General features: G+C 51.9%; 1 protein-coding gene across 1 annotated transcript in view; it reads left to right on the top strand.

Annotated features, from left to right (window-relative positions):
• The window catches only part of LOC140399470 (forkhead box protein P1-B-like), a 232,950-nt gene that overhangs the window by 39,665 nt on the left and 169,751 nt on the right, over positions 1-23,534 (top strand). Inside the window, exons 6-9 of the mRNA XM_072489044.1 lie at positions 605-692; positions 10,702-10,749; positions 11,660-11,819; positions 18,073-18,149. Of these exons, the coding sequence (XP_072345145.1) occupies positions 605-692; positions 10,702-10,749; positions 11,660-11,819; positions 18,073-18,149 (373 nt within the window). The remainder of the gene's footprint in view (positions 1-604; positions 693-10,701; positions 10,750-11,659; positions 11,820-18,072; positions 18,150-23,534) is intronic.

The following is a 23,534-nucleotide window of genomic DNA, read 5'->3' as shown; positions in this document are numbered from 1 at the left end:
GTGTGTACGGGTGTCAGTCAGACAGGGCTGGGTGTGTGTCCGGGTGTCAGTCAGACTGGGCTGGGTGTGTGTAGGGGTGTCAGTCAGACAGGGCTGGGTGTGTGTAGGGGTGTCAGTCAGACAGGGCTGGGTGTGTGTCCGGGTGTCAGTCAGACAGGGCTGGGTGTGTGTCGGGGTGTCAGTCAGACAGGGCTGGGTGTGTGTCGGGGTGTCAGTCAGACAGGGCTGGGTGTGTGTAGGGGTGTCAGTCAGACAGGGCTGGGTGTCAGTCGGGGTGTCAGTCAGACAGGGCTGGGTGTGTGTCGGGGTGTCAGTCAGACAGGGCTGGGTGTGTGTAGGGGTGTCAGTCAGACAGGGCTGGGTGTGTGTCCGGGTGTCAGTCAGACAGGGCTGGGTGTGTGTAGGGGTGTCAGTCAGACAGGGCTGGGTGTGTGTCCGGGTGTCAGTCAGACAGGGCTGGGTGTGTGTCCGGGTGTCAGTCAGACAGGGCTGGGTGTGTGTAGGGGTGTCAGTCAGACAGAGCTGGGTGTGTGTCCGGGTGTCAGTCAGACAGGGCTGGTTGTGTGAGTGAGTTGCTAATCCTTTGCCCTTCTTTTGGTACCAGGCACCTCGACGAAGTTCATTGCCTGAATGACACCAGCACTGCCCAATGTCTGATTCAAACGGAGAAGGTTCACCAGCTGCATTCCAAGGTTCGGCTCTCTGACCGTTAACGGCTGGTCGATACAGCCCGCGCTACCTGCTCTTCACAGAGGCAGACAGCTCGCTCTGAACTCAGGGAGGGGAGCGAGGTGGGGAGATGGTCAGTGGGGGGAGACCGATGGACTCTGGAACTCACTCCCTCAGACGGCAGAGTCTTTGGAATTCATAAGGCCGAGCTGGAGAGATTATTATTCAGGTGGCGGGAATATGGGGTTGAGGCCAAATCACACCAACCAGGTTCTCATCGAGTGTAGGAGCAGGTTCAATGGGCCGAGTGGCCTTCTCCTCCTCCTATCACTGTGGTGGGAATGGGGATAGTAGATCACAAAGTGGAGGGTGAGAACAAAGAACAAAGAACACCTAGATCTCTTTGACTTTCAATACTCTTGAGGGTTCTACCATTCACTGTATATTCCCTACCTGCATTAGACCTTCCAAAATGCATTACCTCACATTTGTCCGGATTAAACTCCATCTGCCATCTCTCCGCCCAAGTCTCCAAACAATCTAAATCCTGCTGTATCCTCTGACAGTCCTCATCGCTATCCGCTATTCCACCAACCTTTGTGTCATCTGCAAACTTACTAATCAGACCAGTTACATTTTCCTCCAAATCATTTATATATTCTACAAACAGCAAAGGTCCCAGCACTGAACCCTGCGGAACACCACTGGTCACAGCCCTTCAATCAGAAAAGCATCCCTCCATTGCTACCCTCTGCCTTCTATGACCTAGCCAGTTCTGTATCCACCTTGCCAGTTCACCCCTGATCCCGTGTGACTTCACCTTTTGTACTAGTCTACCATGAGGGACCTTGTCAAAGGCCTTACTGAAGTCCATATAGACAACGTCCACTGCCCTACCTGCATCAATCATCTTTGTGACCTCCTCGAAAAACTCTATCAAGTTAGTGAGACACGACCTCCCTTCACAAAACCGTGCTGCCTCTCGCTAATACGTCCATTTGCTTCCAAATGGGAGTAGATCCTGTCTCGAAGAATTCTCGCCAGTAATTTCCCTACCACTGAAGTAAGGCTCACCGGCCTGTAGTTCCCTGGATTATCCTTGCTACCCTTCTTAAACAGAGGAACAACATTGGCTATTCTCCAGTCCTCCGGGACATCACCTGAAGACAGTGAGGATCCAAAGATTTCTGTCAAGGCCTCAGCAATTTCCTCTCAAGCCTCCCTCAGTATTCTGAGGTAGATCCCATCAGGCCCTGGGGACTTATCTACCTTAATATTTTTCAAGACACCCAACACCTCGTCTTTTTGGATCTCAATGTGACCCAGGCTATCTACACCCCCTTCTCCAGACTCAACATCTACCAATTCCTTCTCTTTGGTGAATACTGATGCAAAGTATTCATTTAGTACCTCGCCCATTTCCTCTGGCTCCACACATAGATTCCCTTGCCTATCCTTCAGTGGGCCAACCCTTTCCCTGGCTACCCTCTTGTTTTTTATGTACGTGTAAAAAGCCTTGGGATTTTCCTTAACCCTATTTGCCAATAACTTTTCGTGACCCCTTTTAGCCCTCCTGACTCCTTGCTTAAGTTCCTTCCTACTTTCCTTATATTCCACACAGGCTTTGTCTGTTCCCAGCCTTCTAGTCCTGACAAATGCCTCCTTTTTCTTTTTGACGAGGCCTACAATATCTCTCGTTATCCAAGGTTCCCGAAATTTGCCGTATTTATCTTTCTTCCTCACAGGAACATGCCGGTCCTGAATTCCTTTCAACTGACAATTGAAAGCCTCCCACATGTCAGATGTTGATTTACCCTCAAACATCCGCCCCCAATCTATGTTCTTCAGTTCCTGCCTAATATTGTTATAATTAGCCTTCCCCCAATTTAGCACATTCATCCTAGGACCACTCTTATCCTTGTCCACCAGCACTTTAAAACTTACTGAATTGTGGTCACTGTTCCCAAAATGCTCCGCTACTGAAATGCCTACCACCTGACCGGGCTCATTCCCCAATACCAGGTCCAGTACCGCCCCTTCCCTAGTTGGACTGTCTACGTATTGTTTTAAGAAGCCCTCCTGGATGCTCCTTACAAACTCTGCCCCGTCCAAGCCCCTGGCACTAAGTGAGTTCCAGCCAATATTGGGGAAGTTAAAATCTTCCATCACAACAACCCTGTTGCTTTTACTCCTTTCCAAAATCTGTCTACCTATCTGCTCCTCTATCTCCCGCTGGCTGTTGGGAGGCCTGTAGTATACCCCCAACATTGTGACTGCACCCTTCTTATTCCTGATCTCTACCCATATAGCCTCACTGCCCTCTGAGGTGTCCTCTCGCAGTATAGCTGTGATATCCTCCCTAACCAGTAGTGCAACTCCGCCACCCCTTTTACATCCCCCTCTATCCCGCCTGAAACATCTAAATCCTGGAACGTTTAGCTGCCAATCCTGCCCTTCCCTCAACCAGGTCTCTGTAATGGCAACAACATCATAGTTCCAAGTACTAATCCAAGCTCTAAGTTCATCTGCCTTACCCGTAATACTTCTTGCATTAAAACATATGCACTTCAGGCCACCAGACCCGCTGTGTTCAGCAACGTCTCCCTGTCTGCTCTGCCTCAGAGTCACACTGTCCCTATTCCCTAGTTCTCCCTCAATGCTTTCACCTTCTGACCTATTGCTCCCATGCCCACCCCCCTGCCATACTAGTTTAAACCCTCCCGTGTGACACTAGCAAACTTCGCGGCCAGGATATTTATGCCTCTCCAGTTTAGATGCAACCCGTCCTTCTTATATAGGTCACACCTGCCCCAGAAGAGCTCCCAGTGGTCCAGATAATGGAAACCCTCCCTCCTACACCAGCTGTTTAGCCATGTGTTTGTCTGCTCTATCTTCCTATTTCTAGTCTCACTGGCACGTGGCACAGGGAGTAATCCCGAGATTACAACCCTCGAGGTCCTGTCTTTTAACTTTCTGCCTAGCTCCCTGAATTCCTGCTGCAGGACCTCATGCCCCTTCCTGCCTATGTCGTTAGAACCAATATGTACAACGACCTCTGCCTGTTTGCCCTCCCCCTTCAGGATGCCCTCTACCCGTTCGGAGACATCCTGGACCCTGGCACCAGGGAGGCAACATACCATCCTGGAGTCTCTTTCACGTCCACAGAAGCGCCTATCTGTGCCCCTGACTCTAGAGTCCCCTATTACTATTGCTCTTCTGCGCTTTGACCCTCCCTTCTGAACATCAGAGCCAGCCGTGGTGCCACTGCTCTGGCTGCTGCTGTTTTCCCCTGATAGGCTATCCCCCCCGACAGTATCCAAAGGGGTATATCTGTTCGAGAGGGGGACAACCACAGGGGATTCCTGCACTGACTGCCTGCCCTTTCTGGTAGTCACCCATTTCTCTGCCTGCACCTTGGGTGTGACCACATTTATATAACTGCGATCTATGACGCTTTCCGCCACCTGCATGCTCCTAAGTGCATCCAATTGCTGCTCCAACCGAACGTGGTCTGTGAGGAGCTGCCATTGGTTACACTTGCTGCAGATGTAGTCGACCGGAACGCTGGAAGCCTCCCGGACCTGCCACATCTCTCAGTTGGAGCACTGCGCCCCGCTGAGTGACATTTAAGCACTTATTAATTAATTGAAAATAAACACTTGAATTATTGTTAGATTGAGGGAGGGAGATAGTGAGGATGTGGAGGGTGAGGGAGGGAGAGGGAGGGAGAGGGTGAGGGATGTGGAGGGTGAGGATGTGGAGGGTGAGGGAGGGAGAGGGTGAGGGAGGGAGAGGGTGAGGATGTGGAGGGTGAGGATGTGGAAGGTGAGGGAGCGAGAGGGTGAGGGAGGGAGAGGGTGAGGGAGGGAGAGGGTGAGGATGTGGAGGGTGAGGATGTGGAGGGTGAGGATGTGGAGGGTGAGGATGTGGAGGGTGAGGGAGGGAGAGGGTGAGGGACATGGAGGGTGAGGATGTGGAGGGTGAGGGAGAGAGAGGGTGAGGGATGTGGAGGCTGAGGGATTGGAGGGTGAGGATGTGGAGGGTGAGGATGTGGAGGGTGAGGGAGGGAGAGGGTGAGGGATGTGGAGGGTGAGGATGTGGAGGGTGAGGGAGGGAGAGGGTGAGGGATGTGGAGGGTGAGGATGTGGAGGGTGAGGATGTGGAGGGTGAGGGAGGGAGAGGGTGAGGGACATGGAGGGTGAGGATGTGGAGGGTGAGGATGTGGAGGGTGAGGATGTGGAGGCTGAGGGAGGGAGAGGGTGAGGGAGGGAGAGGGTGAGGGATGTGGAGGGTGAGGATGGGGAGGGTGAGGATGTGGAGGGTGAGGATGTGGAGGGTGAGGATGTGGAGGGTGAGGATGTGGAGGGTGAGGGAGGGAGAGGGTGAGGGAGGGAGAGGGTGAGGATGTGGAGGGTGAGGATGTGGAGGGTGAGGGAGGGAGAGGGTGAGGGAGGGAGAGGGTGAGGATGTGGAGGGTGAGGATGTGGAGGGTGAGGGAGGGAGGGTGAGGATGTGGAGGGTGAGGATGTGGAGGGTGAGGATTTGGAGGGTGAGGATGTGGAGGGTGAGGATGTGGAGGGTGAGGATGTGGAGGGTGAGGATGTGGAGGGTGAGGGAGGGAGAGGGTGAGGGAGGGAGAGGGTGAGGATGTGGAGGGTGAGGATGTGGAGGGTGAGGGAGGGAGAGGGTGAGGGAGGGAGAGGGTGAGGATGTGGAGGGTGAGGGAGGGAGAGGGTGAGGATGTGGAGGGTGAGGATTTGGAGGGTGAGGATGTGGAGGGTGAGGATGTGGAGGGTGAGGATGTGGAGGGTGAGGATGTGGAGGGTGAGGGAGGGAGGGTGAGGATGTGGAGGGTGAGGATGTGGAGGTGAGGATGTGGAGGGTGAGGATTTGGAGGGTGAGGATGTGGAGGGTGAGGGAGGGAGGGTGAGGATGTGGAGGGTGAGGGAGGGAGGGTGAGGATGTGGAGGGTGAGGGAGGGAGAGGGTGAGGGATGTGGAGGGTGAGGATTTGGAGGGTGAGGATGTGGAGGGTGAGGATGTGGAGGGTGAGGGAGGGAGAGGGTGAGGGATGTGGAGGGTGAGGGAGGGAGGGTGAGGATGTGGAGGGTGAGGATGTGGAGGGTGAGGATGTGGAGGGTGAGGGAGGGAGGGTGAGGGAGGGAGGGTGAGGGAGGGAGGGTGAGGGAGGGAGGGTGAGGGAGGGAGGGTGAGGATGTGGAGGGTGAGGGAGGGAGGGTGAGGATGTGGAGGGTGAGGATGTGGACGGTGAGGGAGGGAGGGTGAGGATGTGGCGGGTGAGGATGTGGAGGGTGAGGGAGGGAGGGTGAGGATGTGGAGGGTGAGGATGTGGAGGGTGAGGATGTGGAGGGTGAGGATGTGGAGGGTGAGGATGTGGAGGGTGAGGATGTGGAGGGTGAGGATGTGGAGGGTGAGGATGTGGAGGGTGAGGATGTGGAGGGTGAGGATGTGGAGGGTGAGGGAGGGAGGGTGAGGATGTGGAGGGTGAGGATGTGGAGGGTGAGGATGTGGAGGGTGAGGATGTGGAGGGTGAGGATGTGGAGGGTGAGGATGTGGAGGGTGAGGATGTGGAGGGTGAGGATGTGGAGGGTGAGGATGTGGAGGGTGAGGATGTGGAGGGTGAGGGAGGGAGGGTTGTTTCGGGAGGAATTTGTGGGGGGGGGGTTGGGGTTTATTCTGGGGGAGGGGTTGTTTAGAAACATAGAAAACAGAAGCAGCAGGCGGCCATTCGGCCCTTCGAGCCTGCTCCGCCAGTGATTATAACCAAGGCTCATCATCAAGTTCAATACCCTGATCCCGCCTCCCCCCCATATCCCTCGATCCCTTTTGCCCCAAGAGCTGGATCGAATTCCTTCTTGAAATTACAAAACGTTTTGGCCTCAACTACTTTCTGTGGGAGTGAATTCCACAGATTCACCGCTCTCTGGGCGAAGACATTCCCCCTCACCTCAGTCCTAAAAGGTTTACCCCTTATCCTCAAACTATGACCCCAGGTTCTGGACCCCCCACCATCGGGAACATTCTTTCTGAACCCTGCCTAACCCTGTTAGAATTGTGTAAGTTTCTATCAGATCCTCTCTCTCTCTTCTAAACTCCAGTCAATATAATCCTAGCCGAATTAGTCTCTCCTCATATGACAGTCCCGCCATCCCAGGAATCAGTCTGGTAAACCTTCGCTGCTCTCACTCGAGAGCAAGAACATCCTCCCTCAGATCAGGACACCAAAACTGCCCACAATACTCCAGCTGTGGCCTCACCAATGCCAGATACAATTGCAGTGAAACATCCCTATTCCTCAAATCCTCTCGCTATGAAGACCAACATACCATTTGCCTTCTTTACCACCTGCTGTACCTGCGCGCTTACTTTCAGAGACTGATGCACGAGGACACCAAGGTCTCGCTGAGTATCCACCTCCTCAATTTACACCCATTCAAATAATAATCTGCTTTCCTATTTTTGCTACCAAAGCGGATAACCTCACGTTGATCCACATTATGCTGCATCTGCCATGCATGTACCCACTCCCTCAGCCGCACTCCAAATCCCACTGAAGCATCTCTGCATCCTCCTCACAGCTCACCCTCCCACCCAACTTTGTATCATCCGCAAATTTGGAGATAATACATTTAGTTCCCTTGTCCAAATCATTAATATATAATGTGAACAGTTATGTCCTAACATAGATCCCTGCGGTACCGGACTAGACACTGCCTGCCGATCGGAAAAAGACCCATTTATTCCAATGTTTTGCTTCCTGTCTGCTAACCAGCTTTCTATCCATCTCAAGACACGACCCGTAATCCCATACGTTTTAACTTTACATATTAATCTGCTTTGTGAGACCTTGTCAAAAGCCTTCTGAAAGTCTAAATAAACCACGTCCACTGGTTCTCCCTGGTCAACTCTACTGGTTACATCTTCAAAGAATTCTAGTAGATTTAGCAAGCGTGATTTCCCTTCAGTAAATCCATGCTGACTGTCTGATTACGCCACTTCTTTCCAAATGTTGTGCTATGAAATCCTTGATAATGGACTCCAGCAACTTCCCTACTACCGACGTTAGGCTCTCTGGTCTATAGTTCCCTGTTTTCTCTCTGCCTCCCTTTTTGAATGGCGGGGTTACATTCACTACGCTCCAATCTGTAGGAACCATTCCAGCGACCAAAGCGTTTTGGAAAATGACCACCAATGGATCTACTATTCCTAGGGCCACTTCCTTAAGTACTCTGGGATGAAGATTATCCGGCCCTGGAGATTTATCCACCTTCAATCCCATTAATTTCCCCAAAGCCTCTACGAATACTAATTTCCTTCAGCTCTTCACTGAAAGTTGTCTTTCTCAGAGGGTCCGCTACATTATTCATGTCTCCCTTTGTGGAGGCAGAAGCAAAGTACGAATTTAGCTCCTCAGCCATTTCTTTGTTCCCTGTTATGAATTTACCTGTTTCTGACTGTAAGGGGCCGACATTAGTTTTTATTAATCTTTTTCACTTTACATACCTAGAGAAAATGTTACAGTCAGTTTTTATGGTCCCCGCTAGTTTACTTTCAAATTGTATTTTCCCTTCTTAATCAATCCCTTGCTCCGCCTTTGCTGAATTTGAATTCCCAATCCTCAGGTCTATTGCTTTTTCTAATTTACCTGCCTGTTCTTTGAATCTAATTCTATCTCTAATTTCCCTGTAAGCCTTGGTTTGGTCACAGTTCCCTTTTTACTCTTGCGCCAAATAGGAATAAACAACTAATGGAGGTCACCTATTCGCTCCTTGAATGCTGGTACTGCCTGTCCGCTGTCCTTCCTTTCAGTAATGTTTCCCAGTCCGTCATTGCCAGCTCGTGCCTCACACCATCATAGTTACCTGTATTGAGGTTCAGGAACCTGGTCTCAAAATTAACTAACTCGCCATCCACCTTGGGGATGTTTCTGGAGGGAGGGGCTCGGGTTATTTCTGGGGATGTTGGTGGGGGAGGGGCGGGGAGGGTTCTGCGGGAGTGGGGTGATTTCTTGGGGGGGTCTGTGTTGGAGGGGGAGGGGCTGGGCTTTTTTCTGTAGGGGGTCGGTGTTGGTGGGGACGAGGCAGGGGTGGTTTCTGAGGGGAGGGGCTGGGCTATTTCCTGGGGGTGGGGGGGTGGGAGGGGCTGGGCTATTTCCTAGGGGTGGGGGGGGGTTGTTTCCTGGGGGGTGGGGTGCTGGGCTGTTTCCTGGGGGGGTGGGGGGGTTGTTTCCTGGGAGGTGGGGGGGGTGGGCTGTTTCCTGGGGGGTGGGGGAGTGGGAGGGGCTGGGCTATTTCCTGGGGGTGGGGGGTGGGAGGGGCAGGCTATTTCCTGGGGGTGAGGGTGTGGGGGGGTGCTGGGCTGTTTCCTGGGGGATGGGGGGTGGGCTGTTTCCTGGAGGGTGGGGGGGTGGGCTGTTTCCTGGGGGTAGGGGGTGGGAGGGGCTGGGCTATTTCCTGGGGGATGGGGGGGGGTTGTTTCCTGGGGGATGGGGGGGAGTTGTTTCCTGGGGGATGGGGGGTGGGCTGTTTCCTGGGGGTGGGGGGTGGGCTGTTTCCTGGGGGGTGGGGGGAGGGGCTGGGCTGTTTCCTGGGGATGGGGGGTGGGCTGTTTCCTGGGGGGTGGGGGGGGGCTGTTTCCTGGGGGGTGGGGGGCTGGGCTGTTTCCTGGAGGGTGGGGGGGGCTGTTTCCTGGGGGGTGGGGGGTGGGAGGGGCTGGGCTGTTTCCTGGGGGGTGGGGGGGGTTGTTTCCTGGGGGGTGGGGGGGGGGTTGATTCCTGGGGGGTGGGGGGTGGGCTGTTTCCTGGGGGGTGGGGGGGTGGGCTGTTTCCTGGGGGATGGGGGGTGGGCTGTTTCCTGGGGGGTGGGGGGTGGGCTGTTTCCTGGGGGGTGGGGGTGGGCTGTTTCCTGGGGGTGGGGGGGTGGGCTGTTTCCTGGGGGGATGGGGGGTGGGCTGTTTCCTGGGGGATGGGGGGGGCTGTTTCCTGGGGGGTGGGGGGGGTGGGCTGTTTCCTGAGAGGTGGGGGGGGTTGTTTCCTGGGGGGTGGGGGGGGGGGGGGTTTCCTGGGGGGTGGGGGGGTGGGCTGTTTCCTGGGGGATGGGGGGTGGGCTGTTTCCTGGGGGGCGGGGGGGGTGGGCTGTTTCCTGGGGGGTGGGGGGGTGGGCTGTTTCCCGGGGGATGGGGGGGGGCTGTTTCCTGGGGTGGGGGGTGGGCTGTTTCCTGGGGGGTGGGGGGGTTGTTTCCTGGGGGTGGGGGTGGGCTGTTTCCTGGGGTGGGGGGGTGGGCTGTTTCCTGGGGGATGGGGGGTGGGCTGTTTCCTGGGGGGTGGGGGGGGGTTGTTTCCTGGGGGTGGGGGGGTGGGCTGTTTCCTGGGGGGTGGGGGGGTGGGCTGTTTCCTGGGGCATGGGGGGGGCTGTTTCCTGGGGGGTGGGGGGGGTGGGCTGTTTCCTGGGGGGTGGGGGGGTGGGCTGTTTCCTGGGGCATGGGGGGGGCTGTTTCCTGGGGGGTGGGGGGGTGGGCTGTTTCCTGGGGGGTGGGGGGGTTGTTTCCTGGGGGGTGGGGGGGGTTGTTTCCTGGGGGGTGGGCTGTTTACTGGGGGATGGGGGGTGGGCTGTTTCCTGGGGGGTGGGGGGGTGGGCTGTTTCCTGGGGGGTGGGGGGTGGGCTGTTTCCTGGGGGGTGGGGGGTGGGCTGTTTCCTGGGGGGTGGGGGGGTGGGCTGTTTCCTGGGGGGTGGGGGGGTGGGCTGTTTCCTGGGGGGTGGGGGGGGGTTGTTTCCTGGGGGTGGGGGGGTGGGCTGTTTCCTGGGGGGTGGGGGGGTGGGCTGTTTCCTGGGGGTGGGGGGGAGGCAGCTAACCGGGACCTGCTATACTGGGTACGAAATGTGGCTTGTTCCCCGTGAGGGAGGGGGAGTCTGCCCCTCTTTCCCAGGGACCGGGCTCTTGGTTGTTGACTCTGGGTTGGAGCTGCTGAGATCGGAATTTGCCCAGATCCTGAGTTTGAATCTTGTCTCCACAGCTGCAGTTTGAGAAGGAGAGGCTCCGGGCGATGCAGACCCAGCTGCAGGTAGAGGAGTCGGAACCTTATACTGCAGTGAGCATGTGGCTGAGCGAGGGAGGGGCAGGGTGGAGGGGGCCAGGTGGGGTGGGTGGGATGGGGGGGGGGGTCAGAATGGGTGGGGGGAAGAGTGGGTGGGGGGGTGGGGTTGGGAAGCAGAGTGGGGGGCAGGGGGGATCGGGATCGGGAGGGGTGGGGGAGGGATGGGGTGCAGGGTGGGGGGTCGGGGTGGGGGCGGGATGGGGGGCAGTGTGGGGAGGGGTGGGGGTGGGATGGGGGGCAGTGTGGGGGAGGGGTGGGGTGCAGGGTGGGGGGCCGGGGTGGGGGCGGGATGGGGGGGCAGGGTGGGGGAGGGATGGGGAGTCGGGGTTGGGGCGGGATGGGGGGCAGTGTGGGGAGGGGTGGGGGTGGGATGGGGGGCAGGGTGGGGGAGGGGTGGGGTGCAGGGTGGGGGGGTCGGGGTTGGGGTGGGATGGGGGGCAGGGTGGGGGAGGGGTGGGGGCCAGGGTGGGGGAAGGCGGGGTGGGGGGTCGGGGTGGGGGCGGGATGGGGGGCAGTGTGGGGAGGGGTGGGGGTGGGATGGGGGGCAGGGTGGGGGAGGGGTGGGGTGCAGGGTGGGGGGTCGGGGTTGGGGCGGGATGGGGGGCAGTGTGGGGGAGGGGTGGGGGCCAGGGTGGGGGGGGCGGGGTGGGGGAGTTGACCTTCGCAAATATAGATTTTCCCACGTTCATCAACTGCTGATATTTGAAGCCTCTTTTACTCACTGGGGACAGTCAGAAGGGGGCTGGTGTGCAGCTCATCGACAGTTGGGGGCTTCATATATCAATATCTCGTTGTTCCATTTGGGTAATTCTTGACAAAATGTAGCATTGAGTTGCCTCACTCAGTCACTCTTGCACCCTCTCTCATTGACTCTCAGAAAGTTTTCGATAGTTCGCGGAAGGATGTTCCGAAATCCCCTGCGGCGTCATTTCTCACTGATTTACCCGACTTTGCAACTTCCTCTGTGGATGGGAACCGCCAGAACCTATCACTGACCCACAATCATCTCAGGCAGAAAAATAGCATCCTCGTTTCAGGTAAAACATTCGGGATAACCCTAACCCTTAACCCTAACCCTAACCCTAACCCTTAACCCTAACCCTAACCCTAACCCTTAACCGTAACCCGAAAACAGTCACCCCATCCCTAACCTCAACCCTAACCCTAACCCAACCTCAACCCTAACCGTAACCCTAACTCTACAACAGTCACCCTAACCCTAACCCTACCCTAACCTTAACCCTAACCCTTACCCTAACACTAACCCTACCCCTATCCCTACACCTAATCCTCAACCCTAACCCTAACACTTAACTCAAACCTCAACCATAAAACCGTCACCCTAACCATAACCCTAACCCTAACCCTAACCCTAACCCTAATCCAAAACCCTAACCCTAACCCTAACCCTAATCCAAAACCGTAACTCTAACCCTAAGCCCTAACCCTAACCCCGAATCCTGAACCCAAACCTCAACTCTAAAAGCGTCACCCTAACCCGAATCCTCAACACTAACTCTAACATTATCCCTCAACCCTAACCTTAACCCAACTGTAATCCTCAGCACTAATCTCAACCCTAACTTCAACCCTAAAAGAGATACTCTCTTACCAAATCCTCATCGTCAACCCTAACCCTAAATCTAATCCTCAACTCTGACCCTAAGATAAAACCGTCATTCTAACCAGACACAAATCCCTAACCCTCTAACTCCAAACTGAAACCTGACCCAGTAAACCCTCAACCCTCTGAACCCCTAACCCTAAACCAAACCCTGACTTGAAACCGAGCTCTCCTGCGATCAGATATAGCAACAATCGGGGTGGTGTAGCTAATGCTAGTCATTGTTAGTGAAGTTCAAACTTCCTGATTGAGGTTAGAGTTCACTGTCACCAGAGACATTCAGGGAACGCTGGGAAGGAAAAGAGGCTTTTACCAGGTACAAGGGGAGAAATCAACAGCGGCATTATTGGAGTACAAGAAAGTGCAGGATGGAGCTTAAGAAATCAATTAGGAGAGCAAAGAGGGATGTGAGAAATCTCCGGCTGATAAAAGTAGGGAATATTCCAAGATATTCTAGAAGTGTATCAATGGGAAGAGGATAATTAGGGAAAGAGTGGTGCCCATTAGGGACCAAGGGGGAAATCTGTGGGTGGAGCCAGAAGACATTGGTAGGGCGTTAAACGAATATTTCACATGTCTTCACTCAAAAGAATGAGGAGGTAATTATGGAACCCGGAGAGAGAGAGACTGAGATTCTTGATCAAATTGTCAGAGGGAATGTTGAGGTATTGGAGATGTTCGCGGGCTTAAAAGTGGACAAGTCTCCAGGTCCAGATGAATTGAGTCCCAGGCTGCTGGTGGAGGTCAGGAGGGATATTTCAGTTGGGAACAGTTAATGACCACTATTTAAGAAAGGTTGTAGAGATAAGCCAGGGAACTACAGTCTCACGTCAGTGGTGGGGAAACTACTGGAAAAAATTCTCAAGGAGAGAATCTATCTCCACTTGAAGAGGGAAGGTTTGATCAGGGATTGTCAGCATGGCTTTGTCAGGGGGAGGTCATGCCAAACAAATTTGATTGAATTTTGTGAGGTGGTGATCAGGTGTGTAGATGAGGGTAGTGCAGTTGATGTAGTTTACATGGATTTCAGCAAAGCCTTTGACAAGGTCTCACATGAGAGACTTATAAAGAATGCAAATGCACATGGGATACCCGGGAACTTGATAAGGTGGATTCAAAGCTGGCTGAGCTGTAGGAGACAGAGGGTGATGAAGGAGGGATTCAAATTCCTGGGGCAATGGAACCGGTTCTGGGGGAGGTGGGACCAGTACAAACTGGACGGTCTGCACCTGGGCAGGACTGGAACCAATGTCCACGGCAGGGGGGGGGGGTTGCTAGTGCTTTTGGGGAGGGTTTAAACTAATGTGGTAGGGGGATGGGAACCGATGCAGGAAGTCGGAGGGAAGTAAAACGGGGCCAGAAACAAAAAGCAGTAAGGGGGAAAGTGTAAGGCGGAGAAGCCATAGTCAAAAATCAAAAAGGGCCACAGTACACGGTACAGTGACTGAGGAGAGTGTGAAAAGGGAGGTGGTCAATGCAGGATTGAGGGTGTTGTACCTAAATGCGCGCAGTATGGAACAAGGTAAATGAGCTTGTTGCGCACATTGAAATTGGCCGGTACGAAGTTGTTGGCACCAGAGAGACGTGGCTGCAAGGGGGTCAGGGCTGGGATCTAAATATCCAAGGATATGTGTCCTATCGAAAGGACAGGCAGATGGGCAAAGGGGGCGGGGTTGCATTGTCAGTAAGGAATGAAGTTAAATCGATAGCCAGGAGCGATATAGGATCAGAAGGCATAGAATCTGTGTGGGTAGAGTTGAGGAATAGCAAAGGTAAAAAGACCCTGATGGGAGTTATGTACAGGCCCCCTAGCCAGGTCAGGATGTGGGGCAGAAAATAAATCAGGAGACAGAAAAGGCTGTAAAAAAGGCAATATTACAATAATCATGGGGGACTTCAATATGCAGGTGGACTGGGAAAATCAGGTTGGTAGTGGATCCAAAGAAAACGAATTTGTGGAATGTCTAAGAGAAGGTTTTTTGGAGCAGCTTGTGACAGAGCCGACTAGGGAACAGGCAATTCTGGATTTGGTGATGTGTAATGAGGCAGACTTGATTCGGGAACTTAAGGTGAAGGATCCCTTAGGGAGCAGTGACCACAATATGATAGAATTTACCCTGCAGTTTGAGAGGGAGAAGCTGCAATCAGATGTAACGGTATTACAATTAAATAAGGGTAACTACAAAGACATGAGGGAAGAGCTGGCCAGTGTTGATTGGAAAAGGAGCCTAGCAGGGAAGACAGTGGAACAGCAATGGCTGAGTTTTTGGGGGTTATTAGGGAGGCACAACAGAAATTCATCCCAAGGAGGAGGAAACATGCTAAGGGGAGGACAAGGCATCCATGGCTGACGAGGGATGTCAAGGACAACATAAAGGCTAAAGAAAAAGCATACAAAATGGCGAGAATTAGTGGGAAACCAGAGGATTGGGAAGCCTTTAAAAGCGAGCAGAGGACAACTAAAAAAGCAATAAGGGGGGAGAAGATGAAGTATGAGTGCAAGCTAGCTAGTAATATAAAGGAAGATAGGAAGAGATTTTTTCAATATATAAAAGGTAAGAGAGAGGCAAAAATAGACATTGGACCACTGGAAAATGTAGCTGGAGAAGTAATAATAGGAAACAAAGAAATGGCAGACGAACTGAATAGTTACTTTGCATCAGTCTTCACGGTGGGAGACACCAGTGGGATGCCAGAGCTCCAGGAGAGCCAGGGGGCAGAGGTGAGTGCAGTGACCATTACTAAGGAGAAGGTTCTGGGGAAACTGAAAGGTCTGAAGGTGGATAAGTCACCTGGACCGGATGGACTACACCCCAGGGTTCTAAAAGAGATAGCTGAGGAAATTGTGGAGGCATTGGTGATGATCTTTCAGGAATCACTGGAGGCAGGAAGGGTCCCAGAGGACTGGAAGGTGGCTAATGTAACACCCCTGTTTAAGAAGGGAGGGAGGCAGAAGACGGGAAATTATCGGCCGGTTAGCCTGACTTCGGTCATTGGTAAGATTTTAGAGTCCGTTATTAAAGATGAGATTGCGGAGTACTTGGAAGTGCAAAAATAGGACTGAGTCAGCACGGCTTCGTCAAGGGGAGGTCACGTCTGACAAATCTGTTATTTGAGGAAGTAACAAGGAAGTTAGACAAAAGAGAACCAGTGGACGTGATTTATTTAGATTCCCAGAAGGCCTTTTACAAAGTGCCGCATAGGAGGCTGTTAAATAAGTTAAGAGCCCATGGTGTTCAGGGTAAGATCCTGGTATGGATAGAGGATTGGCTGACTGGCAGAGAGTGGGGATAAAGGGGTCTTTTTCAGGATGGCAGCCGGTGACTAGTGGTGTGCCTCAGGGGTCTGTACTGGGACCACAACTTTTCACAATATGATCTGGAAGAAGGCACTGAAGCCTCTGTTGCTAAGTTTGCAGATGATACAAAGATCTGTAGAGGGACAGGTAGTATTGAGGAAGCAAGGGGCCTACAGAAGGATTTGGACAAGCTAGGAGAGTGAGCAATGAAGTGGCAGATGGAATACAATGTGGAATTGTGTGAGGTTATGCACTTTGGAAGGAGTAATTTAGGCATAGACTATTTTCTAAATGGGGAAGTGCTTAGGAAATCAGAAGCAGAAAGGGACTTGGGAGTCCTTGTTCACGATTCTCTTAAGGTTAACGTGCAGGTTCAGTCGGCAGTTAAGGCAAATGCAATGTTAGCATTCATGTCAAGAGGGCTAGAATACAAGACCAAGGATGTACCTCTGAGGCTGTATAAGGCTCTGGTCAGACCCCATTTGGAGTATTGTGAGCAGTTTTGGGCCCCGTATCTAAGGAAGGATGTGCTGGTCTTGGAAAGGGTCCAGAGGAGGTTCACAAGAATGATCCTTGGAATGAAGAACTTGTCGTATGAGGAACGGTCGAGGACTCTGGGTCTGTACTCGTTGGAGTTTAGAAGGATGAGGGGGGAGCTTATTGAAACTTACAGGCTACTGCGAGGTCTGGATAGAGAGGACATGGAGAGAATGTTTCCACTTGTAGGAAAAACTAGAACCAGAGGACACAATCTCAGACTAAAGAGACGATCCTTTAAAACAGAGATGAGGAGGAATTTCTTCAGCCAGAGGGTGGTGACTCTGTGGAACTCTTTGCCGCAGAAGGCTGTGGAGGCCAAATCACTGAGTGTTTTTAAGACAGAGATAGACAGGTTCTTGATCAATAAGGGGATCAGGGGTTATGGGGAGGAGGCAGGAGAATGGGGATGAGAAAAATATCAGGCATGATCGAATGGCGGAGCAGACTCGATGGGCCGAGTGGTCTAATTCTAATTCTGCTCCAATGGCTTATGTCTTATGACAGACGGCTGCTTTAGTGACTGAGCCAGTATCCAGTGATGTACCACATATTGTATAAACAACATAGATGACTATGTGGGTGGGGGTGGGGGGGGGGGGGGGGGGGGTAGGATCAGTACGTTTGCGGATGACACACAGATTGTCCGGGTGGGTAACAGTGAGGCTGAGTGTCTTGAGTTACAGGAAGATACAGACGGGGATGGTCAAATGGGCGGAGAAGTGGCAGATGGAATTTAACCCGGACAAGTGTGAGACATTGGAAAGAGTAGTTTAACAAGGAAGTATTCACTGAATTGTCTGACACTGGGAAGTTCTGAGTAGCAAAGGGACCGTGGCATGTTTGTCCATAGATCTCTGAAAGCAGAAGGGCAGGTTAATAGGGTAGTGAAAAAGGCATATGGGACACGCACTGTCATCAATCTGGGCAGAGAATTCAAAAGCAGGGAGGTCATGTTGGAGTTGTATAGAACATTGGTGAGGCCACAGCTGGAGCACTGTGTGCAATTCTGGTCGCCACATTATAGGAAGGATGTGATTGCACTGGAGGGGGTGCAGAGGAGATTCACCAGGATGGTGCCTGGAGTTTGGATAAGTTTGGGTTGTTTTTGTTGGAGCAGAGAGGACTGAGGGGCGACCTGATCGAGGTGGACAGGATTATGAGGGGCACGGACAGGGTCGACAGGGAGCAGCTGGTCCCCTTAGTTGAAGGGTCGGTTACGAGAGGACACAAGTTTAAGGTGAGGAGCAGGAGGTTTGGGGGGGATTTGAGGGAAAACTTTTTTACCCAGAGGGTGGTGAGGGTCTGGAATGCGCTGCCTGGGAGGGTGGTGAGGGTCTGGAACGTGCTGCCTGGGAGGGTGGTGAGGGTCTGGAACGCGCTGCCTGGGAGGGTGGTGAGGGTCTGGAACGTGCTGCCTGGGAGGGGGGTACAGGCGGGATGCCTCACATCCTTTAAAAAGGTACCTGGATGAGTACTTGGCTCGTCAGAACATTCAAGGCTATGGGACAGGGGCTGGCCAATGGGATTAGGTACAGGTCAGCTGTTTTTCATGCATTGGTGCAGACTCGATGGGCCGAAGGGCTTCCTCTGTGCTGTATTATTCTGTGATCAATCCAGGTTTAATACTTTGGGGCTTGTTTGATTTCATCACCATCACTTCAAATAAATTAGATGGGTTGAAATTTCAGGAGGGGGGGGTCACTGACTGCGGAGGGAGGGGGAGACTTCAATCTGACAGCGTTTATTCCAACACGGGATGTGCAAGTTCAGTTAGATCTGTATGAAATATGACATATTCACTGACTGAATATTCCTCTTTCCTCTTCAGATATTAATCCTACACTGGAATATTATAGAATTTACAATGTTCGCCCCCCACTAACATACGCAGCGTTAATCAGATGGGTAAGGATTTTACACCCACTTCAATCAAACTGTCACATGCGTGTTTAGAATATTAATATAAATGGTGGGATGTCTGTCACGCACACCTCACTCTGCTCTGACAGGGAAGCATAGCCTTCCTGTGCCGGTCCTGTTAGTTTACTCTGCAGGGGTAATGTCCACCGGATAAAAGCAAATTACTGCGGATGCTGGAATCTGAAACGAAGGAGAAAATGCTGGAAAATCTCAGCAAGTCTGGCAGCGTCTGTAGGGAGAGAAAAGAGTTAACGTTTCGAGTCCGATGACTCTTTGTCAAAGCTTTCTCCAGTGCTTAATCCGGAGCTCTCTCTAATTCTAACCTCCTCATTTCCATCTCCATTTCTTTTTCTTTTCTTTTTAATTCCCCTTCAGGCTCAAACTCCAACCAAATTCTCTCCAACTCAACTTCCCCACCAGATAATAATTTTCATGCTGTCCTACCTCGCAGTCTCTCCCGGGTTCCAACATCTCTTTCAAATTTAAACGTTGACACCATGGTGTCGGTTATCTCCACCTCCCAAGCACGAGCTTGTATCCCTATTTTTAATTTCTTTTGCCTTTTCGAAGCTCTTTTAAATAAACCAGAGACAAATCATCCACCTGAAGGAAACACTCAGTAGCTTCCAGAACCATCCTGTTATATCGCTACAAATCTGGTATCTCTGTTTAATTTATACTGTAACCCAAATATCGCCATTTACTGTTCCAAAAGTTCCGGACGTGCCCCCAAATTATGTTACGACACCCCAGAATCAGAACACAAATGAGTTCATAGAATTTACAGTGCAGAAGGAGTCAGCTCATCGACTCTGCACTGTCCCTTGGAAAGAGCACCTACTTAACCTTATGCCTCCACCCCATCCCCGTAACCCCGTAATTCCACCTAACCCTTTGGACAATTGATCACGGCCAATCCACCTAACCTGCACAACTTTGGACAGTGGGAGGAAACCGGAGCACCCGGAGGAAACCCACGCAGACACGGGGAGAACGTGCAGACTCCGCACAGACAGTGACCCAAGCCGGGAATCGAACCCAGGTCCCTGGCGCTGTGAGGCAGCAGTGCTAACCACTGTGCCCCTGTGCCATAACCAATAATTCTTTGAAAATACCTGAAATCATTGCCCTTGGCTGCCCAATAATTAGTCACCAGGTTTGTAAATTTGAACAGTTACTGTTTACTTATAACAAGAATTATAATGTAATATGTAGCAAATACAACTGATTAACTATTAATTAATTCCTAACTCCCCACTTGATCTTGCCCCCACCCTCTCTCTACACACACACACACACAAACACACACAGGACAGAGAAACACACAGGGGTGCAATTGGTTAAAATGAGAAGCAAAAGGAAAAGAGATTGTGTTTCAGATGATGGTTTTCAGCACACTTTCCTTCACATCAAGCCTGCAGGTTAAGTCTCTGTCCACAGCCTGCAACGGCCCTTCTGTAGATTCATTCATCCAGGTTCTCGGCCACTTCAGATGTACAGCAGCCACAGCCTTTCCGGAGAGAGCGGAGCAAGTTCTGGTCTTTGTTTGTTGCCTCTACTGGTTTCCCTGGCGATAGATTCACCCAAGAATTCTGCGGGCTGGGAAAACAGCACCCACAGGCTTTATGGCGAGAAAGACTGAGGAGTCAGAGTAGGATCTCCACTCACATCTGCCAGGAATCTCCCTGGGACTCTGAAAAACATTCTACTGGAATAGGATGCAATCTCCACACGTTATCATTTAGAGCATGGCCGTTGAAGCCCATTCTTCAGCCACCAGTGAATGAATCAAAGCGAGACCCAGCCCATCTCTTTCTCCTTGGTGGCAACACTTCTGAAGCCTCCTGCTCAAACCCGCAGGAACCAGAATTCTCCCTGATAACTTCTGAATCCTGCTGCTTGATTTAAAGATGCATTTCCATTAATCTTCCACGGATCAAAAATAATAACAGCAAAATAAAAGACAGGCAAAATAAAGGACTCAACAGGAAGGGCACTTACAACTGTAACGTTCTGATATAACCCTCACCCCTCACAGTAACATGCTGATATACCCCATTCCTATCAATGTAACGTTCTGATATAACCTTCACCCCTCACGAGTGGCGTCCCCTACCTCCCACATCGTACAGGAGGAGCATGCAACGGCCCTAACCTCCAAACGCTCCGATCTGAATTCCGAAAGAGATTTAAAAGGAAAAAAAATACGAGGACTGAATCTGCCCCTCGCTGGATATATAGACTTACACTCTGATATACCCCACACCCCTCACTGTAACACTCTGATATACCCCAAACCCCTCACTGTAACGCTGATATACCCCACACCCCTCACTGTAACACTGATATACCCCACACCCCTCACTGTAACACTGATATACCCCACACCACTCACTGTAACTCTGATATACCCCACACCCCTCACTGTAACACTGATATACCCCACACCCCTCACTGTAACACTGATATACCCCACACCCCTCACTGTGACACTCTGATATACCCCACACCCCTCACTGTAACACTGATATACCCCACACCCCTCACTGTAACACTGATATACCCCACACCACTCACTGTAACTCTGATATACCCCACACCCCTCACTGTAACACTGATATACCCCACACCCCTCACTGTAACACTGATATACCCCACACCCCTCACTGTGACACTCTGATATACCCCACACCACTCACTGTAACACTGATATATCCCACACCCCTCACTGTAACACTCTGATATACCCCACACCCCTCACTGTAACACTGATATACCCCACACCCCTCACTGTAACACTCTGATATACCCACACCCCTCACTGTAACACTGATATACCCCACACCCCTCATTGTAACACTCTGATATACCCCACACCACTCACTGTAACAGTGATATACCCCACACCCCTCACTGTAACACTGATATACCCCACACCCCTCACTGTAACACTCTGATATACCCCACACCCCTCACTGTAACACTCTGATATACCCCACACCCCTCACTGTAACACTGATATACCCCACACCCCTCACTGTAACACTGATATACCCCACACCCCTCACTGTGACACTCTGATATACCCCACACCACTCACTGTAACACTGATATATCCCACACCCCTCACTGTAACACTCTGATATACCCCACACCCCTCACTGTAACACTCTGATATACCCCACACCACTCACTGTAACACTCTGATATACCCACACCCCTCACTGTAACACTCTGATATACCCCACACCCCTCACTGTAACACTCTGATATACCCCACACCACTCACTGTAACACTGATATATCCCACACCCCTCACTGTAACACTCTGATATACCCCACACCCCTCACTGTAACACTCTGATATAGCCCACACCCCTCACTGTAGCACTCTGATATACCCCACATCCCTCACTGTGACACTGATATACCCCACACCCCTCACTGTAACACTCTGATATACCCCACACCCCTCTCTGTAACACTGATATATCCCACACCCCTCACTCTAACACTGATATACCACACACCCCTCACTGTAACACTCTGATATACCCCACACTCCTCACTGTAACACTCTGATATACCCCACACCCCTCACTGTAACACTCTGATATACCCCACACCCCTCACTGTAACACTCTGATATACCCCACACCCCTCACTGTGACACTGATATACCCCACACCCCTCACTGTAACACTCTGATATACCCCACACACCTCACTGTAACACTGATATATCCCACACCCCTCACTGTAACACTGATATACCGCACACCCCTCACTGTAACACTGATATACCCCACACCCCTCACTGCAACATTGATATACCCCACACCCCTCACTGCAACACTACTATACCCCACACCCCTCACTGTAACACTGTGATATACCCCACACCCCTCACTGTAACACTCTGATATACCCCATACCCCTCACTGTAACATTGATATACTCCACACCCCTCACTGTAACATTCTGATATACCCCACACCCCTCACTGTAACATTGATATACCCCACACCCCTCACTGTAACATTCTGATATACCCCACACCCCTCACTGGAAAACTCTGATATACCCCACACCTCTCACTGTAACATTGATATACCCCACACCCCTCACTGTAACACTGATATACCCCACACCCCTCACTGTAACACTCTGATATATCCCACACCCCTCACTGTAACACTGATATACCCCACACCCCTCACTGTAACACTGATATACCCCACACCCCTCACTGTAACTCTGATATACCCACACCCCTCACTGTAACACTCTGATATACCCCACACCCCTCACTGTAACATTGATATACCCCACACCCCTCACTGTAACATTCTGATATACACCACACCCCTCACTGGAAAACTCTGATATACCCCACACCCCTCACTGTAACACTCGGATATACCCCACATCCCTCACTATAACACTGATATACTCCACACCCCTCACTGTAACAATCTGATATACCCCACACCCCTCACTGTAACACTGATATACCCCACACCCCTCACTGTAACACTCTGATATACCCCACACCCCTCACTGTAACACTGATATACCCCACACCCCTCACTGTAACACTCTGATATACCCCACACCCCTCACTGTAACACTCTGATATACCCCACACCCCTCACTGTAAGACTGATATACCCCACACCACTCACTTTAACTCTGATATATCCCACACCCCTCACTGTAACACTCTGATACACCCCACACCCCTCACTGTAACTCTGATATATCCCACACCCCTCACTGTAACATCCTTATATACCCCACACCCCTCACTGTAACACTGATATATCCCACACCCCTCACTGTAACACTGATATACCCCACACCCCTCACTGTTACACTGATATACCCCACGCCCCTCACTGTAACATTCTGATATATCCCACACCCCTCATTGCAACACTCTGATATACCCCACACCCCTCACTGTAACACTGATATACCCCACACCCCTCACTGTGACACTGATATACCCACACCCCTCACTGTGACACTCTGATATACCCCACACCCCTCTCTGTGACACTCTGATATACCCCACATCCCTCACTGTAACACTCTGATATACCCCACACCCCTCACTGTGACACTCTGATATACCCCACACCCCTCTCTGTGACACTCTGATATACCCCACACCCCTCACTGTAACACTCTGATATGCCCCCCATCCCTCACTGTAACGCTGATATATCCCACACCCCTCACTGTAACACACGGATATATCCCACACCCCTCACTGTAACACTCTGATATAGCCCACACCCCTCACTGTAACACTGATATACCCCACACCCCTCACTGTAACACTTTGATATACCCCACATCCCTCACT

This window comes from Scyliorhinus torazame, chromosome 22 (genome assembly GCF_047496885.1).
Source record: "Scyliorhinus torazame isolate Kashiwa2021f chromosome 22, sScyTor2.1, whole genome shotgun sequence".
Classification (NCBI taxonomy): domain Eukaryota; kingdom Metazoa; phylum Chordata; class Chondrichthyes; order Carcharhiniformes; family Scyliorhinidae; genus Scyliorhinus; species Scyliorhinus torazame.
The sequence above is the reverse complement of the archived record's forward strand: the minus strand, read 5'-3'. Positions and strand labels throughout refer to the sequence as shown.